The 23,186-nt window shown below is 41.2% G+C and overlaps 1 protein-coding gene across 7 annotated transcripts in view; it reads right to left on the bottom strand.

Moving 5' to 3' along the window:
- macrod2 (mono-ADP ribosylhydrolase 2) overlaps nt 1-23,186 on the bottom strand; it is a 423,023-nt gene that overhangs the window by 80,909 nt on the left and 318,928 nt on the right. For all 7 annotated transcript variants that reach the window (XM_044372372.1, XM_044372373.1, XM_044372374.1 and 4 more), the window contains exon 8: nt 15,098-15,171. In XM_044372372.1, coding sequence (XP_044228307.1) covers nt 15,098-15,171 — 74 coding nt within the window. The remainder of the gene's footprint in view (nt 1-15,097; nt 15,172-23,186) is intronic.

The following is a 23,186-nucleotide window of genomic DNA, read 5'->3' as shown; positions in this document are numbered from 1 at the left end:
CAGGCTGTTGTATTATGAGTCAGTAAAGCTCATAATATAACCATAAAATCCCTACATCAAACATGTCAAAAACCTGTTAAGAGCCAGATTTCATGGCGGCAGAACTCGGAAATCGAAGGTTGGCTGCTGCCAGTCAAAAATGAGTGTGAGGGCTTTGTAGTGTGATACCCTGTCAAGAGCTGTGCAGTCTCTGTGGTTTGTAGCATGAGCCTTCAGAGAGGCTGCACAGAGGATGAGAGACATAAATAAGTCTACTCTGTCAGAAGAAACCACAAAGCTGTCAGATGACACAGCCCTCTCAGGCCTACAATACGAGGCCCAGCATGCACCCAGAAAAAAAAACAATTTGTTTGTATGACTCAAATTGACGCCATGCCAGCTTGAACGAATTTAGAATCGACTCTTATAGCAAATGGAGATCGATAAATGCCATGTAATGTAATACAGCAGTATCCTGCTGTACTGTGAATAAACAAGCACAGACACACAAACACGCAGGCATGTACACACACACGCATACATGAAGGCACAGATCATACTTAAATGTAACCTTGAAAGATGCTATTTAGCTCCATTAAGAAATCATCTTCCTGCTAAACCCAGGCCATGAGCTGCCACTGAACAGTCTGTCAGCAGCACATTTAGACAATGGCACGTCTGAAGTCTCAGTGATGATGTGACAGGCTGAATCTGGTTATGGTCCAACCCCTGGCTGGCTGATGAAGGGAGAAAGGATGAATGGGGTCTTATCAGGTCGTGTTGAGAGAACTCAAACGGCAAAAAAGCTCAAAGCCCTCCAGAGATCTCTCTCAATCTGTCTGTCAGATGAGGATGAAAAGTGCCTATGCTGAAGCTACACAGTGCTCATACTTTAATGTCATTCAGTTTGCCTTGACAGCGGCAGACACAAAGTGGGTAATTATTTTGCATTGTAGTTTTTTAAACGAGGCTTGTGTAAATTATATACAGAACAATATCTTAGACCAAGAGCCCGGTTCTGAGTGTGAGAGCCAAGCTGACAGCATATTTAATAATTCTTACGCTTTGAACTACAGCACAAGCAGCATTCAGTCTCCTTCCTGCTTCTGTTTCCCTGCCAGAAATCAAACCAAACTAAACCTCATACAGTATTTCATCATTTTGCAGTAAAAAGTCATTGAATCCAGATGCTCATGAACAACAGTACAGGTGGTGATAAGGATCTTCAGTACACTTCAATAATAATATTAGACATAGACATGTGGGTTATTATACATCTCTACCATGCAGCATTGATAACCAGTGGTGTTACGGTATCAGCATACCAGCTTGACAATAGGTTTTTACCTGCTGACTGCGAGTATTACAGACACTTCTAATGAATTAATAATTTAAATTCTCAGTATCAGGATGATAAATCCAAGATAACTCATTATCCAATTTGGCTCAGTGGAGTTTATTATTTCAACTGCCTTTGTCTGTCACGATAAACCTGCTTTATCTGAAGCTTGTTATTCTACACCTGCAGTGCAGTACAATCCTCTCTTGTACCAGGGCAACAATATACAGCAGAACAATAATCACAGGATATGTCATTTTTGACCTTACTCCTTTGACCACTCTTCAAAAAGGTGGTGAAATTTACCCAGGCTTTTTCAAAACTTTTTTTTTCTTCAAAACTCTTTGCATTTTTGTTTTCCCACATTGTTAACAGTAGTTTCACAAATTATTTCAACATATTTTTTAGACATACAAACAAGAAAATAATGTCGTTAAAACAGTAGATGAGTATATATATATAAAAAGTGTTTATAACTTGAGAAAGTCTGAGATTTGTCCAGTAAGTGCGGTGTATGATTGCACATTGGATTAGACCATGTTTGGCACATATAAATGAAGAGTGGACCCAAAGAAGACTATCATCCCACAGATCACAGTTCATTTCTTTGCATATATCCTGCTCCCATGAGGTTTTTACATCTTCCAATCATGAACTCTGAGGAGAGAAAATTCTCTCATATCCACATAAAATGATACCGTTTGACATAGGGTTTGGTAATAAAAAAGCACTGATGGAGGGGCTTACAGGCTGAGAGGGAAATTGGGAGCTTGTGTTCTGGACAAAGCTAGAAACTTGTAGATATCTAGAAAGAAATGACTTTTTGGGAACCTAAATTTAGCTGAAATCTGTTGGTAGGATGCAAAGATGCCCTTATTATACAAATCATTAAATGACTTTATGCCAAGATTAGACCACATGGAAAAAGCTCCATCTGCTAAAGACGGATGAAAAGCATGATTTTTAAATATAGGAGCCAGTAGTGAGAAGGTTTGCAATCTAAAATGGCGTCTAAATTGATTCCAGATTTTGAGAGTCGTGTTTACTAAAATGTTTTTGCAGTATTCTGAGCAGGCTGAACCACTAGCGGTGTAAACCAATGAGCCAGAGAAGACGGCATACAGGAAGATGCTTCCAACCTCAACCAAGCTGGGACATTATGAAAGCTATCTGCACGCAACCAATACTGAAATATGTGGAAGTTGGCCGCCCAATAATAGAAGTTAAAATTTTGGCAGGGCCATGCCCCTCAACCTCTTTGGTCTCTGCAGGTATTCTTTGTGGATTCTTGGATTCTTTTTACCCCAAATGAGCCCTGAGATAATCCCATCAAGTTTTTAAAAAAAATTATTTGGGATAAAGATAGGAATGCATTTAAATAAGAAGGAACATTTTGGCAGGATATTCATTTGAGAGTAATTATTTACAGTTCTCACTATATTAAAAATAAAAATAAAATTAACTCGAAAGTGTCTGTAAAAATTCTGATGGGAAATACTGTAACAGTCAAAAGTTTGGACACACTTTCTCAATCAAGTGAATTGCAAGGTGTGTCTAAACTTTTGACTGGTACTGTATGTAAATTAGTACACATCCAAACGACATTAAAAGCTTTCCCAATGCAATTAATAGAATACTTTCTTCAAAGACTTCTTCTTCACATGGTTGCGATTTTCTGATATTTAAGGGGCCTATTTATTCTCTTTAACGCAGCTGAGGGGAATTAATCTCATTTACATTTTATTTTTTGTGACATTTCCGAAATTTATGAGACAGTTGGATAAAAATATGGCATTGTGCCATCTCGCAATAAAGGCTCCCAGCAACAAGGAAAAGGCAATCGACGTTCAGCTTACAACATGAACTTTCTGGGTTTTATGAGTAAGGACAAATATCTGGCAGAAAACTCTGCCATGAAAGTGCTGAAAAATCCCAGAGCCAGACAGACATGAGATAATCAATAGAGTTCCCATTGGAGAATGAATGTCTGCAGTATAACCTCATTCTTTGAGAAAATCGTGTCTGCTCAGTTTGAGGTTTGCCCTCTTCAGATGCGAATGCAGAATTACTATGCATCAAAGGCAGAAAATCGTACCAGATTTGCCAGAAAACTTTGGCTCTGTATCCTTCAGATTAGATTTGATGTCCATCAAAGCTTTTATGAAAAACTCTATCTGTGGTGTTCCCATTACAGACTGAGAGTGCTTTTTATCCCATAACTGTGAACAAATCTAATCCGATGACTTCATGAAGGGGTTCATTTTCATTTTAGCACTCAGGAGAGACTGTTAACAGCGATTAAAAAATGGGCACAAATCTCATTGATTTGTTTTGCTTGAAGAATTTGTACTGGACACCAGATTCAAAAATCATCAAAAAACAGAAAAGGAATTTGGAAGGTGTATCAAAAATAGATCATTTTTTGTCTCCGTTGTGCAGTGTCTGCAAGACACAGACTCTGATACACTTTACTTTACACCACTCCTGTCCACTCCATCTTTTGCTTAGCCAAGAGGAAGTCATAGAAGCAGAAGACAAGTAAAACTTCATAGCAACACTGCTTTAGCTATGCTGGTTGAGCAGGGACAGATTCTGGTGTACTGTCAAAGTTCAGCACATAAATAGTAATTCAGTGCTCCAGGCGAGGAGAACACAGGAGCGTACTGGGGACCACTCTACAGGACGACAGCTCTTTAACGGCCTCCACTGAATAAAAAATAGGAAACACAGAGAATACAGAGTGATAGGAAACGGTTTGGCACATCAACTGCTCTCTTTAATATGTTTGGGATAAGGAGGAAGAAACCTTTGTTAGCCCATTAAATGAGAAAGAGGAATTTGGGCAGATCGAAGAACCTTGAGTCCTGCACAGCAGTCTGCCTGTAATGAGAAAGCAGGTGAGTGTGCACAATTTATGTGGCCTGTTTATTGATTTAAAATTGAAATACAGTTTATTACTCCATTAAAATATTTCACACTGTGAAATATAGGCTTAACAATAAATAAAGTACATAGGTTTGGGTCAGCTATTTGGAAAAAAAATGAAGGGAGCAGCTCTCCGCTCCTCAATGCAATACTGACATAGTAATGCTCAAATTCAGTTAGGTTCACACTGATTAGTGCCCAGAGAGCGAAACCCGGCAATATGGAATACACCAGTGCAAACAACTGAAATAAACAGCATTACAGAGGAGCAGAGAGGCAATATCAGAGATTGCCTTGAGAGAGTGTAATGGAAAAGGACTTGTTCTGTCACAGCCCCTCATGGTGATAGAATGCCACATGCTCCCTTCTGACAGTGTGATATTGGCTTGGCATGAGCTTGATGAATGTATCAGCCATAAGTCAGACAAACCCCTGCCCTTCCTGGAACAGCACCTTCTAAGATGTTTATGCCGGGGTATGGAGACAGACATTGTGTAGTGTAATAGGAAAGGGACCATTGTCTGAAATAGGTTTATGGAAAGCGGGCAGACCCAATTCCAATCCCAGCTATTATTTCAAATGGAATGTTATTGCTCTTTGAAGTTAGATGCATTGCCACTTGGCAATTAAGCGTGAGCATTTGGCTGAGGTGACTTTGCAGCACCCCTCGAGAGAATGGACCGTAACTTCCTGGTGCTTGGTCGTGGCAGAAGGTGAAGGGAAAGAAAGAAGGGAAGGGCTGGGCGATGAGAGGATGAGGGGCGCCCTTTCCCCAGGCAGGTGATGACCCATCCTAGACCACCTGCCTTCTTGCCAGGGTCAAGCAATTAATGCTGCCCTCCTTTGATTACCTCAGACAGCCTGGGGATACAGCAGGCCAGCAGATAGTGTCCAGCCCCAGCAACGTTGCACAAGGCAAAGAGGAGACAGCTCTGATAAAAGTTCAAGTTTGGGTCACGCTGTTAACACACACAGCCGTTATAAACATCAGAAAAAGTAAGCCGCTTTGCTTAATTTTTTTTTGCATTTGCATAGTAATGCGGCATAAACACACTTGGTTGTCTCTACGCCCTGTCACACCTGCCCACAACTTTACCGTCCTCACCTCCTCTGTACAGTTAATATTACAATTCACAGAGATGAAAGGGTTTCTTTTTTTCAATGATCTTATCTTTATGTCCTCAGACAAGATATTTATTCTCAAGACTAGAGAAAACTTAGCGGAGGTGTTACACACAGAAGCATCTGATGTCCAAATTCTAACCCTACAGCCTCCACACAGCAAATGCCTCCTGTTGTGTCCATCATCTTTCTCTACCATGTAGCTGACCTCAGTGCCCAGGCTTATCTCCGAAGCCCTGTTGAGTTACAACATGTACCACTCCTACTGTGCTGGCTGTGCCCCACAGAGACAGACGCCCTTGTCAATCAGCACTACGGAGATCATTTATCAGTGAAGTAAAAGGTAACAGTCAAACAATGACATAATTAAGGGGCTTTGCTAGACAGAGGGGGTGGCTGTGAGAGATAGTCTTGCCAATATCCTTCCATGATCACACCTGGTAACACACAGCTGACCCACAGCTTTAAACATCTCTCTTCCTGCAGCTCTAAAGAAAACTCTCATAGAAAAGACAAACTGCATGGGGGATTAGCTCTTCAGAACTCAGCATGATTCGAATGGAACCACGGCTTCAACCTTTAACACAACTTTGAAGAGCATTTACACCCTTTCATGGTTCACTGGATCAATTGGGCATCACTGGAAATATGAGCATCTTCCTCTTGAAGAGTTTTCACACTGCTGGTTTTTACAAACACTATGGCAAAGGTTAATAGCAAATGATGTAGTTCAGTGTAGACTTATGGGTGGTATTTCTAGTGAACAGCAAGATGACAAAGAGCACAGTCAACAGTGTTTGTTCAGCCAGTTGTATAATTCTGGGCAGTTTTGAAATTCATGCAGGAATACGACCTATTGACTTGAAGTATGACATGACATATGCTAACATTACACCCTCTATCAACCTCTCTAACTGTGGCAGACCTTAATTCTGAATACAACCTTGGGCAAAAAAGTGCCCCGATCAAGTAATTTATGCTTAGAAATAAAACATTGACTTTCAAATGCACCACTGCCTGAAGCCAGGCTTTGAGGCTGATTTGATCCCCCTTTGAGATGGTGAGAGATACGACCCATTCCCCCTAATCACATGCCAGAGACCGTGCAATCACACAGCAACAGCTAAAGTAATCACTGCGGTGGTCTCCTCCCCTCCTCCCTGAACCGAGCCTCAACCCTACAACATCAGTAGCACCGGGAAGTCTTGCATATGTACTAATACTCACAATATTCACACTGTAAGCAAGTTTGTTCATGGGGTGGCCGATAATGACCCCTGGCCAATAGTGCAAGAGGCAACTACAAATTTCAGAACAGGAAGGTCAAGCATTTCTGGCTGCTTAGATACAGTATTGCCTTTTGTTATGTTACAGTACATTACCCCACATGTAGCCCAAACAGTACACACTACACTAATAATCCTCAGCTTTATATTTGAAATATTTCTTCTTCGTAAGCTGGGACTGCATTCAACCTCTCATCCATTCTGCAGATGCCGGTTAGATACCACTTTTTTTGTGCGTGAAAAAACAAGAAAGCATTGACATGAGATGACTGATGCAGCAAACCTTTTATCTAACAAGCTTGCTGAATACTACTATGTCAAACATGTTTTCCTGGTCACTAAGCTGTAAATTTCATGGATTTCTGGTAATTTGTTGCTCACAGTGTGAATGAAAGGTAAAACCTGTGACTTATCTGCCTATTTAGCTGTTGCTCTGCTAAATGCCAAAACATTTCAGATACTCCCACCTTGCAGAATGCATCAGCCAAGATGAAATGTAACTACTCTACATGCTGAGATTTGCAGCCTAATGTTAAGTTTACCTATCGTACAGAGAATACAAATAATGCCAATCTCTGACTTAAGTTCTTCAATATTAGGTTATTTATAACATTTATTCCTTACAATTGTGGAGAGCTAGTAATACGTTTGATAAAGAATTCAATACAAAATTCAATAAGCAGCTCATTACAATGCTGATGCTAACCAAGGTTATTTGTGCGTCCCAGACTTTATGGCTCAGCACAAGTGAGTGAGAGGGTAGTGGAGTGGTCATAATGTTTTTCATTCACTATCTGTTCCTGCAGGCCATAGATAGACTACATAATTAATGGCCGTGATGAGCATTCTTGTGACAACACAGCAGAGGGGTTTTTTTTTTTTTTTTGGTGTTGTCTAAATGCGTCTTTAAAATGGCTTCCTGGGTCACTTACTGTATTTACAAGACCAGACATTACACAGTTTGAACACACAAAACCACACACCTTCACAGTTAAGGTCTCTATGCTTCAGCATGGGGTACTGCACTGTAAAATTGTGTTCAAATAGAGTGAATGAGCTGGTTGGAGTTTGATGAGTCTCCTGTCCTCTTCTGAACCAATAGCTCGACCCGCTCTTGCTTTATCACGGTGTGCCAGCCTACCGCTATCTGTGCTACACTAAATCAATTAGCATGTCATTAAGATAGCTTGTTCCAGCACAGTAAGCATGGAGGTGGGACTACAGTATCTGTATGAACGGGGAGAGCTGAACTCAGAGGGCATCATATCTCAGTGTCCATGTGTTAGTGTGTGGTGGGCCGTATTTATTGGTGGGCTCAGTGCATGTGTACAACTGAACATCAAGGTCTTTCTCACCACGAAAAAGTGTTTTACATAGTCCTAAACAAATGCCAGTGATCTCTATTACCCATACAGACAAATTATGCATACCCCTAATATCTCATAAGGCAGTATTTGTTTCTTGTTAGCTGGCACTGTAATCCTCAATAACAGCCATAGCAATTACATTTACAACTTCATTTGTTGTTATCACAAACAACTTTCAATAATTTATCCCCTTTCTGAGAGAGAGATGTAATCAATCCCACAAGCAGAATTTCATGTATTCAATTCTTTACTCTTCTCACTCCACATGGGTACCGAGCATTAACCAAACATTCAATTCATTCTCCTCAGAACCGAAAATTCAAAGTCACCTTACATCACAGAATAGGGTGATCATTCTGCAATTACCAGGAGTAAAGCAGCACCTTGGTCTTTGGACAAGATAGAGAGATGATAGGCTTAATCCCCGTTCGTGTGGAGAGGATTTCTCTCTGAAGGCAAGAGCTCAATCAAACCGTTTAGATAAACATTGAAAATACTGTAGCATTTGCTGCTTATGATAAACTTTTCTTTATCTTTGACAGCACAAGCACTTAATCAAAACCTCTTTGCCTCTGCAGATAACGTAAATTGCGAAAAGTTAAACATTTAAGAAATAACTTCCACTAGTGCCAATTCAGAAATTGGATCCATATCATCTAAATCTATTTAAACACTGAAACTAGTAGTATTTAACTACACCAACCTGAGGTCAAGGGAATCAAAGAGCACACATCATATTATCCAGAGTGAGGCAGATAATAAAATCCTCAGATCATAAAAACCATAAAATCCCCATTCTACTGCCTTGGGCCAAATGGCTGCCACTAATGTATTAGACTACATGCCATGCATTAGCATTGGTGCCAGAAAAGTAATTCTCTGACAGAGAAAACTAATAAGGCATTCACACACTCTCTCTAAAGCATTTCTGCAGCCAAATCTGCAGGTGTCTGACAGAGGGGTTTGGAGAGAGGATAGTTCTCTCAGGTCAAACTGTACATCTCCATCCACACGAGACAGTACAGTATGTGGAAGCAGAGCCGAGTGTTTAGTCATGCTCTCAGCTCCTGATCAGGCCATATCTCCCTGATGCTCTCAGTCACAGCAAACGATTCAAAGGGGCTAGACACTGACTTCAAAAGACCAGTGCTGGCTTTGAACACCATGCCAGTTGCACAAACCATCAGCGGCACATCAGCGTCCTTGAGGCATGCATGGAGCAAATTTGTGCCTCTCTCGGCTGCAGATGCAACACTTGGCAAAGTCTTTTCACTGGATACTAGACAATGAAAACAGCACGAGGAGGCAATGCAGCCACAGAGAGCTGGAATACCGCTCCACTCTATTCCAGTAACTTTTGGCGCTCAAAGTATTTTCCCACAAAGGTTTTCTTTGATCGCTTTGAACTAAGATGTGTTACTGGGGTTTTCTGTTCATATTCTAACTAAACAGGGATCTATTGGATGGTAAAATTTAAAGCCCTTGTCATTTTACTGAAGATAAAGTAATTATCATTTTATTTGCTTTTTGTCATATTTTTTGAGTGGTTGCAAAGTGGGAATTTATAAATGTATAAAAGAAAAATAATAACACTACTACTAATAAAATACATAAGGAAAGGAAGGAGCTTCTTGTCATCCGAACATTAAATTACTATTACATTACAATTCATATTTGAATGTATATACAGTATTCAAGTATTCAAGTCCCTACAGGTGAAAGGATTAATCAATTGATTTATAAATCATAAGAGGTTTAATCAGCAAGTATTTTGATCATAAATTATTATTATTAAGTCATTTTTTAACAACAACACCAAACATTCCTGCTTCTCAGATGTGAATATTTGATGATTTTGTTGTAATCTATGGTCTTACATTTAACATCTTTTGGTTTTGCACCATTGGTCAGACAGAACAAGTGATTTGAATATATCAACTTGGGCTTTAGGAAATTGTGATGGGTATTTTTTTTTTACTATTTTCAGACATCTTATGGAACAATCAGTTAATAAAGAAAACAATCTACAGATTCATCAATAATAAAAATAATCCGTAGTTGCAGCTCTATAGATCCCAATAACATACACCAGATATTATGGTTTCTACAGATTCAAGTCTTTTTGCCAGGCTTGATCCCTACGCTCAAAAATCAGTCACTGGGTCCTCTCAGTGCTCATGGAGTCCCAGTGCGAGTCCTAGACTTCTGATGTAAGAAAGGTTTGTCCTTCAGAGCTGATGAAAAAGCCCGAAATTGATCTGTAATCCAGAGACTCAATATACATTTTTGGGTGTACTGCAATACAATATGCAGTAAATCAGTGCCCCAGATTTCCATGGTAACTCATCATTAATGCCCAGCACGTCTTAGCACACAGCTGAAAGGAGCATTTAAAGATTTTGTCTAACTGCGTAAGAGCCTCGGACCAGAACTGCTGTATATAAGGATGTGCTAGAACATGAGTGGGCTGTTTGCATACATCTTTGCAGTCTGCTAAAAGTATTGTAGCTCTCAACTTCCATGAGTTGCTATCAAAACCTTATGAGAAATATTGCTGAATACTAACAAATCACTATCATATTTCACTTTTTCTTTGGTTAAAATGATGTGCTTAAATTGTTACTGTCCAAAGTAGAAGATACCACTTTAACATGCACAATCATGTTTAAACCTTTTAGAAATTAAAGAAATATTCTAGAGGCAAATACTCTGGATGGGGCTAACGGACAGAGGCTAACTTGAAAAAATGGTAGGACTTTGACTCTCTATTCTCTTTGTGTCCTCTGAGGCAATTCATCATCATTTTAACCACTGTGTATCGTAGGTGATAAACAAGCAGAGGGAAGCACATATGTGGTTTACCATACACTTAGCATGGCTGAGATCACAATGCACAAAAATGTAATTCACATTTTCTAAAGGTGAAGTGCACAATATACCCATGATAACGGCAACCATCCATCTTATTCAGCTGAATGACAATGAATGCCTCAATGTTGTCATATTATAGCTCCATCTGCCAAGACCCAGACAGCCACCTAAAATGATATCCATTCACACAGAAAAACACATTCATACAAAACATACTGTACACCATACTGTATTTATTCCTAATAGCCACTTGACATTTGTCACAAATCACTGTTAAGTCTCCGGCACTGGTCTGAAATGGAATTATTATCAGGCGTCTTAAATGACAAACGCTGGTAAGGTAAACAGATCATTCACAGAACAGGAAAAGGGATGTAAACACCTGTTTTGGGAGCATCATGGGCACGGTGGAGTGCTTAATACTAAAGCCCAAACCAGAGTGATGGTGAAAGGTGAAATCTCTACACATCAATTTTGTCCTGAGCAGCACAGCGCAGCAGAGCTTATTACAGACTCGCAATCTGTCTCAAGTGTTCAGACTGTGGCAGTGATGCCGGGCTGCTGGGCCCTCGAAACGCTTCATTAAAAAGCTTGGCCATCCAGAGCACATCCGTGGCAGCCAAATAAAGTGCCAGACCACATTTTTCATCTGCAGATTAAACCTATGTAAGCCTGAATTAAACCAAATTAGATCTGAAAATGAGAAATAAACCAAAGCCAGATGAGTGGAGGGGCGAGTGTGCAGTGAGCAGGGGGGAAAACTGCTCCAATACCATATGGAGAACGGGTTGTGTTGGGTTGACATTGCCTCTGTATCTGCAAACCCTTATGCATTTTTGAAGAGATTAGAGCCTTCTGGTCTGTTGTTTACACATAGCCCCATATTCTATTTCATTTATTCGTGTGGAGGATACAGGGAAGCAGAGGCTGACCTCCCTTACTCTTTCATCTATTGTGATCTGAAGGATCATTCCTGCACTCAAGTCTCTCTAGATTAAAGGATCTGCTCTCCCTGGCCACAGTGAGGCTGTTTATTCTACCACAATGGAAGCCTAGGTACTTTTAAAGAGTGAATTTCACGCTGACATTGGTGCCCTTTGTGTGCTGGTGAGTGCATCAGGGCTACAGTGTGCTGGCCCTGGAGATAAACTCACTGCTAATCAATCACATAGTGTCCCCCCCCCCCCCTTTTTTTTTTTTTCACATTCACACTGTACTGTATGCACACAAAGTCCTCTGCTATTTGATGTGAGTGCCCTCGGACCTCAGGCCCTCTTGTCTGCACATTTCAATCAGTAGACAATAGCAGTCCAATTGCCGTGCGTGTGACTACAACCTACCAGATTCACATGTAACTCAACAACGCAGAAGCAGCTGGACATACACAGACAATACTATCATGTTAGAACTTGTGTGTCCATGGAGGGGGTTGCCGTGGGGGGCTGTAGCCTGCGCTCTGCCACTCCAGTGTGTTAGATCCTCAGCCAGGCCATTGTGCTGAAATTCAGCCACAAAAGCACAGTATCTTCCCCAAAGCAGAGCCCTTATCATGGCCCTGAAATGACTCGTCTCTGCGGACACCCACAACACTGGCTCTTCAGGACCAAGTGCACAGAGCTGGAGGTGAACGAGCGGAGCAATCTAGTCCTATTGTTCCATGCATGATAAACTGGGCTTCAGCCCTCTCATTCTCGCTCTTTCTTTGGAGTCTGCAAAACTGTGTGCAATCTGTGATATGAACTACTGTAGCAAAGCTGAACTTATGCTAGCCTTTTGATGGTATAGCAAACAATATCTCATTACTTTGAGATTGACTGTGAAGTGAGGTTGAGAAAATGTAAAAAAAAAGAAAAGCAAAAAGCAATGTGTCAAAAAACCTGCAACCTTTTATTTAGAATGTCTTTATTGACTGTAAGTCAACTCTAAGAGCAGAAGAACAATCCTCTGCTCACAATTTGACACAGAGCCTGAAATAGACACATGTCAGTTATCAATCATGTTGACACTGTCAATCGAGAAAATGCTGCAAGGATAAATTGCATGTCTAAGCACACCAAACAGAGCAGGGGGGGGCTTACATCTTCACATTTAATCTGCAACAAAATACTAACACAGCTAACAGGGAGGACATCATGCCGCTCCTTCATTCATTATGAAATTCTATTAGACATATGAATTTGAATTCTGCTAGAATCCTTCATGTCTGTCTGGCAAAAACTAAACTGACATGACTTATCAAATAATATTTTTTACATCATGTACCCTTTTAGAAAAAACTGTTTCTGAATGCACCACGAGTAACTAAGCACTAATTGGGGGGGAGACCTCCTGCAACAGAGAGTGTTGTTTTGTGGTTTGATTGGAAGACTTTCTAGTGTAAGGGAAATACTGCTGTGCTTCTGGGTAAAATGTATCACTTTATTCTCTCTGATCTCGTTAAAAGCTTACTCACTCTTGGTCTAGTTAGAGTTTAGGATCCACTGCTTGTGCTCACAGAGCTTTGCCAAAAAGTGTTTAGGGAAGCCTCCGTAGATGTCAACCCCTCTCCATGAATTGTAATCTTCTCTACTTAATCTGCCTACACTAGAGATTGCTATCAGCCAGTTCATCACAAAATTGTCTCTTTATGTGCAACAGTGCAGCCTCCATAAGGCAGGTAGCAATCCTGGATGTGGAACAACACAACCACAAAAGTCAGCTTTGCACATTAGCTTCTTATTTACAGTCAGCAATAAGCTATATAAAACCTTCTTTATGTCAGAGTGTTGATGGATTCCCCAAGAACATGTTACAGCAATCATCAGGCAGAGAACAAGTGCCGCAAACATAGCACATCAGCTGCAAAGTAATCCAGCAGCTCGGTATCATTTGGCTGCCTGTTCACAACATCCATAACACCAGCTAAGGGATGTTGTGGCACATCAAGCTGTGAGCTTTATAAAACACCTCAATCTACGGTGACAGATATAAACAGTGCCACAGTAAACAGAGATGACCCCCAGAGGTTACCATCACTCACTGACTCACAGACTGATAAATGCCCTATACAGTCTGAAACAGCCTCCTGACAACTGGACAAAATTTCATCACGTTGAACTTATATTGAAAATATATTGAGGTGATGAATATCTATTTTAATGAATGTCATACATAATAATGCTGCTAAGCAGCAACTAAGTCATAATTACTTGTATAACAGTTCCAAATGACTTTAATTTGGTCATCACAAGAGGTTTATATGGAGTTTCACTTGGTTAATTAGTGCTGACACACTGTAAGACAGTCATAAAGGCACTGACACACTGGGTGAAACGCAAAACAGTATCTTAACAGCTTCAGAGTAATACTTGATAATCAGTTCATGGCCATATAGAAATCAATGTGAAGTAGTAGCTTAAGAAGCACACCACTGTTTGTTTTCCTCTCTGCCTGGGTAAAACGGTGGTAACGCTGGCTTCTCTGTGGTCAAGACCTTTACAACAGCATAAGGTTCAATCTTCAGTAAAAGTGGCTTTGAAATTAAAATGTCCACATCCATTTTAGTTTCCCACAGGGGAGATGGATATACAATATTATGCCTCTTTGTGACGGTCAAATAATTACTATTTTGCTACTCACCTAATAACTGAAATTGAAGATGATCGTCTGTTTGTCAGATTATGCAATTCCTCATGCTTTTCACTTGAGATGACTGAGTTTTACATGTTTTTCACCAAATAAATTGTAGTGGTACAACAGATTATCAAGCATGAATGACTGGGCATTTCCAGACTATTTGAGCCATCAGTCCATGGAAGGCATAATTATAATTGATCTAATACAAAAACCAATTTCTGATTATTTCATCTGATGTGTTTATGTTCTTCTGGGTTTAATAGCTCTCCCCAGCATAGACCAATTAAACAGTCAACAGACCATTTAAGGCCTGATTAGTCTCAGACTGGCTTTTAATTTGATATGCATGCAGACCACAAACTAAATGGTTGATCAAGTGATGCAGGTGGATAAGATGTCTGTCAGAGGCAGAGATGCATGAGAATTAGTGTTCTGTGTGTCTGCGGTGCTCCAATCTTCTCCATTCACAGCAAATCAACAAAAGCAAAAAAAAAAACAAAAACAAAAAAAAAGACAGTGCCTCCACAAATGGATAAGTGGATTCAGATTGACATCTATTTGTTTTGAACATGCATTATCCTGGCATGTCCTACCTTATCAGGATTGTCTTCGATCCAGTTCTTTACTGTGTTCAGAGCGATTTCAGCTGCAGGCTCATTGGGAAAGCCTAGGAAAGGAAAAAAAAAAGTGTCAATATCAGTTGTATCCAACATGCAGATACAAGAAGGAGACAAAAACAGACAGGCAGACAGACAGACAAACCGATATCTCCACAGATAACAGCATTTCTCCTAAATCAATGGAAAGCAGCACAAGCTGCTTGTCTCCGGTAGATGAGACCAGCTGTCTGATAAACTGCTGTAGACGCATGTTGCCAGATGCACAGTGATAGGAAAACATATACACATACAGACACATTTCCAGGGTTACAAAGTGTAGATACAAGCTACATACACCTTACAAGACATTTTATATATACAGTATATAATATATGTAATCACACCCTCACTCATTATGACCTCAAGTATAAAAGATGAATACTATTTTACCTTCATGGGAAAAATTACACTTAAATGTGTGACCATTTCACACTGCCCTATTTCATCAGGTGAACATGATGTAAAGCTTATAGTGTGGCTACGAAGCAGTGTGGTTAACTACCGTATTAATCACAACAGTTGTGCCAGCTCAGGAACCTTAACACTGCATTAACACAGTGTATTGATCGCAAACACATAGATTGTAATTAGATTAATTTTTAATAAGGCCAGCTAAGGGAAGACTCTGTTGGATGCTGATCTCAAGATCATTTGCTACCACTCTAGAGAACTTCCCAAGACCCAACACTTAGAGTGAGCTATTGACTATAAAAGCCCTTGAGCCAGCCTTACTACAGCTGGAGAGTATATATGCCATTACCAAAAGCGCTGACAATCTGCTACTCTGCCACAGAGTCGTGTTTCAGTTGTCTTCATTTCAAAGTAATTATCATTGACTCTGGTCTTCTGTGCCTTTCACAAAACTTGACGGAAGCATTTTACTCACAAGGCTTTGCACGAATCCTAGAGCTAGTCTGAAGTTGCTTTGCAGATACAACCTTAATTGTGTATACCCTATGCAAAGTTTAGACCAGCAGCCAACAAACACACATAGCTCATTTTTTTTTCACTCCTGAGTGGCCCTGCCCAGGAATTAAAACTAGACCTTCTTCCATATTATAACCCCTGACCTGCATAAGGGACCACAAGTTGCAGCAGGCACTGTCTCCCTGTAACGACAGGGGTCAAGACCTCAATTTCAACCCACATCAAGTGATACAAGGGCCATGCCACAGTTGTAACCTGTTGGTTATTGCGTGGGTCACATTCTAGAAATATTTTTCTTTTCCTGGGTCAGTGCCACAACTATAACATTCTATGACCTAAGAAACAGGCTTACAAGTACTGCAGCGACCTTTGCCCTTTAAGACGGATGTAAAGGAAAAGATGGAAAGCCAGAGAGATCAACCCTTACATTTTCTGAATTCTCTCATCTCACACTCAGACCGCTTGCTGTCAAAGCCTCTCAATAACTATTCTGTAAATGCTAAAAATCAACTGCCTTGACAGTCAAGATGTACTGTATACTTCATTCCCACCACTTTCACCCATCTGACTACTGTTGATGTCTCATTCTTTCTGTTTTTCTTCTTCCTCCCCCTCCTCTGCCTGACAGAAGTGGCTGAGTTACAATGAGGAGTAGAGATGGGCTGAAGTACTGCTGAGCCCTAGCTGAGCTCCTCTATGAGCCCTGGGTGGAGCGGGATGTGAGCTGCATACCAGCCAGTAGTGACAGCCAGTCTGCTCTGTATGGCTGTGTTAGGCAGTGTCTGCAGACAGTGCATGGCCCGTTCACAGCTCCTGCCCTTCAAAAGATGCCCCAAGAGCTGTGTGCTCAGAACCTAATCCAGCATGCCAAATCAGTTTGCAGGTCACCTGACTCCTCTCGTCTCCCAAACACACTTAACCTTTTCAGCGATATCACTTTGTCTGGTGATGTTTCCTTTTTGAAATCCATTTCCACACATGTGCAGGTGTACCGACACTCTAACTCACACATCAAGTAACGTAGGCAAACAGATGTGTGGAAGATGAGAAAGCTGAGAAAAATAGATCCATGGAGATAGGACCAGCTGTTTAGGAAGAGCAAACACAACGGGTGAGGTGTCAGAGAAGTAGACATATAAACAAATGAAATAAACGAGTAAATTATTAGAGGGAGTAAAGGCCTGCATTTGTGCTCTCTCGACGCCACCTTAAGAGAGATAAAGTGAGGCTTGAGACATATTAGGTTAGAACTGAAAAGGAAAGAGAGAGGTGAAAATAGGTGAGCTACAGAACTAGTGAAAAAGATAACAGGAGAGTAGAATGATAGATGTAAATATATGGGGGAAGTGAGATGACAGAGAGAGTTAGATAGAAATCTGATAAAAGGAGTCAGTGCAGCTGGGGACAGCCTGCCAGAAGAACTCTGCTCGGCAGCAACATCAACAGCTCAAGGTCAACAGCAGCAGTTCAAGTGCATCTGCAGCTCTCTCTCATCATTTGTCTCCTTCAGAATATCCACTACATTTACCTCACCTCACCTCACCTCGCTTTGCCTCTCCTGTCTGTATGAAGCTGGCAAAGTATGTTTAAAAAGATACAATAAAATACCCTCAATCATAACTTCCCATCACCTCTCTTGGAGACAGGAGTCACAGCACTGTTTGTAGTACGGTTGACACAGTCCACTTACAGGTGTTTTAAAAATTGATGTTCAGAAAAAGATTGATTGAGCTGACTCTTTTATATGCTCAACTACACACACAATAAAAAAAGTTCAGTGTTTTACTTCTACATCTTCTCCCCTCAAACCCTCCTTCTCATTCTCTTTTGCTCCATTTGCTGTGTGGAGGGTTCAGTGAAAGCTAATCTGTCAGAAGGTGGAGAGCTGGCGTCAGGCGCAGTGATGGTGGGCCCTCCAGGGTCCCTGCGCTGCTTGGCTCGGCTCTCTCCTATGCTGGGAATATGGCCGGCTCAGGGAGATTTGTCTTAGTGAGGCACACTGATGGGATATGTGCAGCGCACCACCGCTGATGAGGACTCAGGTGGTGCAGTGTTATTTCTGCTGAAGGCTCCTCTACTTCATCACCAAGCAGAGCACAGCATCCACAGAGAGAGAGGGATGGGGGGGAATTTGGTGGGGGGGGTAGAGGGGGATGTCGGGGAGTATAGCACATGTCATGTGAACAAAGGGTTACGATGGCACAATGCAATTACATAACGTTTGCATAGTACATCCAGTTTTGTTGACTGCAACAGTACTTATGGGTTCAGTGACCACAATAAATTTGGACTGTAACCACGAAGAATTAAGTTGGATAATCACAATCTGACATGAGAAGACTGCAAGGCAGGTCTTTTCAGTTAGTGCTCTCCCAATCGTTTCACACCGCTGACTTATTCTAGGCAACAATTAAATGCATGATCAAATTATATTAGAAAGAAAAGTTGGTGTAATTTCCGTCTAAATGAAAGGTACGTTTTCATCCATGTCTCCATGTCAGCCTAGTGAGTTATGCCAAAGGGAATATTCATCTTAAAACAGAATTCACATATTTTATTCCTATGATCTTGGGCATGTAGGACCTTTGTTAATGTGAAGAAAAAGAGAGCCCACTCTAATCTCTGATGCAACCAAGAGACAGAGTGTCTGGCCCCTCTCTTAGGCATATGTAAAACACCTTTATGAGCACTTGCACAAGACCCTGGGTGACTTTTAAGGAATATGGTTTTATGTTTTTGTTTTATATGAAGCTAGAAAAGCCATTTCTTTGGATGTTAGACCTCAAAAATGCATGTCGTTATTCAGTTCATAATGAAACAACTTCCAGGTTACATCACAGACAATTCTATCTTGACACTGTGAAAGTTGGAAGAGTAGTTCATGTTCAAAAATATCCACTGAACAGGAATGTAGGAAATATAATATAAATGTGCACTCTGCCTTAGGGGGAATTTTTGCTTTAAGAACAAGCAAGCCTATTGCTCTCTCTTTTGCCAGCATGGCAACTCTTTCATATCCTAAATTTACTGAGTTAACTTTCACAACAAACTTGTATAGCTAAGGTGTTTTTCCCTGATGAGAAGGAGTGAGAAGTAGCTGCATAACCTGATAAAGTGAGTGGAAGTAAATCAACAAGTTGAATACATGTCTGTAGTATAATACATTTGCATTGTTTGCTTGCAAATATATGGGTAGGCTATATGCGCATACTGCAGACCACACCAGTTTTGTTTTTTCCTGAGAGGGCTTATATTGTGAGAAGGATACCTCAACCTGCTGCTATTTTAGGGCTTTATAATATCTAGTATTTTTTCTTTCTTTGGAGCACTTACTGATTTTTGTAAGGGTATGTGGTCTTGGTTTGATAAACATATGCTGACTGAATTCTACAAAAATACAAAGTACAGCTTTTCTCCCCTTGAGGAAGAAATTGTATTATTTGTCCTGCATCCATCCTTTCAATTGTAGTTGGCCAAGTTCACATCTCAACACTCATCATTCATTTTGATGAGCTGTCTACTTTGAAGCAACGTATAGCCTAAGGCCTATAAGGTATCTGACGCTTGCAAATTCAACACAGGTATTAAAAAGGCTAACGGTAAACATGGGAAATCTGCTACAGAAAAGAAGCAACAACAAAAAGATCCCACAAAATGTCAATTTTTATCTGTTTTTGAAAGGTCTTTACTGAATATTTAGACACACTATTTGCTAAATACATATTGCTTTTTACAACTGTTGCTACTAAACATCTTTTAAATAAATGTTATGTATCTAACTTTTTTTTTTATCTGTGACATTTTGACTACTGTCTCTGAGGAACCTTGTTATAACACACAGGCATATCATTAAAGTACTTTATATTACAAAGTAGATTAGTTGATTGTGGCTTGGGCAGCAAGCGGAAACCATTAAGTGCAGCACAGTTGAGGGCTGCTCTAGTTGAGGGCAGCAGTGCTGTGTGTTCATCTGGAAAGGGAGGGGGGGAGGGCTGTCACCCCATCAGGGCCCAGAGGAGAGGTGAGGTGACCCGGGGTGGAGGACAGAGTAGCGCCCCAGGACTCTAGACGCCAAAGCGTGGGTGTCAAATGGCCTGGAGCTCCTCTCTATACCAACACTGGGACACGGCAGGGCTGTGACCATGACCGACTTTGCAGCCCACAGAAGGAGACAGAGACAAAGAGGGATGGGAGGGTACTATGTGAGGAAGACGGGCAGAAAAAGAGGTAGGAAGAAAGAGAGCAGCCTCTGTGGCACAACAGATGATGACCTTCCTTGGAAACATTCAATATAGGTGATGCCATGCTTTGTCCTACATGCTAAAATTAACACCTGACATTTCACTTTTTAAAAAAAACATTCTGAAGACTGCATGATATGCAAAAGTTTAATGCTCAACCAAGTTTTTCAAAGGCCTAAATCTATTGTCCTGTGGGTGGTTAGTATTTTTACATTTGGCTTATCATCCATGAAAACGGCAGAGCAAGGCTAGTGTTGAGTACAATGCATACTGTGTGACTCAGTAAATGGGCTACGAAGCTCCTGTTCCCTGTGAGCACACACTCTGCTACCCACTGATACAGCATGTTGCTCCTGTGTACCTTGAAATTCCCAACCCAGCTGGACTAAGCTCCCTGTAGTAAACCCCTAGGTTTTAAGAGAAGGGGGAACTTGCCCAGGCCATCGCTGGCAAGCTAGCAGCAAGCCATCACTGTCGAAAGATAAGGTACCATGAATGTCTCCAACCTTCCTAATCCTAGACAGGGATGAAGAGAGCCAGAGCATGATGCTGGCTGGAGGAAAAAAATCTTAGCTGCTTGACACCTTTGATCTGGACAGTAGAGTAGAATGGCAGCATGGACATACCAGTAGAGCTTGGGTGGATTACATCCGCATATCTCCTACAGCCACCAGTCAGTGCTGAAACTCCTCTGTCAACAATCCTCAGATCCGTCACAGAGACAGATGAGCCAAAGGTGGAGGGTGAGCAGTAAACAGGTAGATATTTGTCCTAAGACGAACAGCCGTACAGCTGTGTTGAGGGCCTCTGATTGTTTTGATAGGGTTATAAATGCATGTGTGCCATGGCATCTGTCACGTAAACAGTAGACTTAATGTTCATGTCCTTGCTTTTGCATCGTACCAGTGATCCCTCTGCACCGTACTAAGATTGATCTTAGCAGACGCTTCCTAAACTGTACAGCTCATTACAAGGCTGTTGGAAAATGCTCTTTCAGCAACAACTGATGTGATCTCCACAAGGCTAAATTATCCACAATGCATCTTGAAATGGGATTTTTATGTATGTGGCTTTGCTTGAGCAAGTATCCCTGCCTGCGTGTGACCATGCCTGTGTTTCTATGTGTAAGAAAGACTAATGAGGGAGAAAAAGGACTACAAGAGACAAAATTATGTATGAGAGGAAAGACAGGAGAGAAAGGGATAAAAAAAAAAGAGAACATGACCTCTCTAAGTCTAGGTAGTTGGACTCTTGGCACTGATCTTGTGAGACATTGAGAGGTGTCTCCTCCTTGGAAGGAATAATCCATTTAAACCTGGGTCGCATGGCTGTGATTGATGTGCGAACAGGAGCAGCACTTAATAACCTCTATCATGCTGGGTGACCCTGTGGCCCACGGTGGGCACCAGTTTGTTTATGGGTGGTACCTCCGACACACTATCCGTGCAGAAATTCTGTTGTGGCTAATGGGCCGGACTGAGGGATTGGACTGTCAGCGCAGTGTGAGCCCTCATTTTTCTTTCCAAGCGTCGAAGGTACCCCCTGCGCACCCCTGCTACACCCAACCTCCCTGTTCTGCCATCATCTGTCAATGGTGACTGAGTCTCCTGGAATATGGGGGTGTGAGAGAGAGTGTCAATTAGCATTAGCTTTCCTGACAAATCTGTTTTTCTCACTACAAAGGCCTTGGATAACTTGTTCCTGATTTCTCTCTGTCACAATGTTGGGAGCACAGGATTTGTTTCCCAACTACAATTCAAGTGTGGAAATGGGTCAAGCACATGTGCATAAGTACAGTACCTGCGTGCATGGCCATGTGAATATATATAAAACTATTGCTAGCTATATGTATTCTACAGAGACGGAGAGAGATAGAGAGAGAAAGACACAGAAAGACAGAGGGTGAAAGAGAGAGATCGGAAAGATGTGCCTTTCACACTGAAAAGCTTTTGTTTACATTGCTGAAATGGGCGTTGACCTTAAAGGTTATCTAAAATGTACAAAAAAAGTCAAAAGGCCTGACAAGAGAGCAGGACCGCTTTGAGAACATGGCAGTACTCAGGGGGCATTGGGAGGAGCAGTAGAGAATAACATCACAGCACCGTTCTATACTGTACTTCCTTTGAAAATCCCTCCTCTATTTGCCCTCTGCTGTGTGAAGATCTTCAGTCTTAATCAGCTGTATTGTTCTGTGGAGATGCAGTTATGGGAAGCGCTAAGCTGTTTATTTATTGAACAGGCTTTAATTCCTCCCCTCTGCTGCATGCTTGGCTCTGCACAGTCTATCCCTTTGATGTAAGGGGCTGCTGGTGGAGTGGTATGACTGGCTCCCACTGGCAATGCAGCACACAGCACCACAGTGAACAGCAATAAGCACTGCCCTCGTCAGCAGCGCACAGTACAGTGACCCCCATCTTTCATGCATGCATTTGGGCTGCCTTTGTTCAGTATCTCTAAAACAGAGCTATTTTACTCCAAAATGCCACATATCCACTCTGAAGATGGACCATTATGTGAAATTTATAGATTTAATTCTTTAATTTCAGCCTGTAAAAGTGTTATCACCGTCAACATAATCAAATCCATTTTTATGTTTTAAAATAGATTTTACTGGGATTTCATCCTGTGCGTCATCTGAGTTAATTTCCCGAGGATTTGCAATAGTCTTTCAGACACTAATGAATCAGACACTAACGAGTCAGGCACAACACACATATAGAGTCAGAAACCAATGGGTTTACTGAGAATTTGTGGTGGTTTTTAAGGCACTAACAACTGCTCATAATTACTATAAGGCCCCATCAAACTTTTGTGCTGGCAAAAAGTGGTAACGCAACATAATGCATGTTCCGATT

This window comes from Thunnus albacares, chromosome 14 (genome assembly GCF_914725855.1).
Source record: "Thunnus albacares chromosome 14, fThuAlb1.1, whole genome shotgun sequence".
Classification (NCBI taxonomy): Eukaryota; Metazoa; Chordata; class Actinopteri; order Scombriformes; family Scombridae; genus Thunnus; species Thunnus albacares.
Note: the sequence above shows the minus strand (reverse complement) of the source record. Positions and strands in the feature narration are given on the sequence as shown.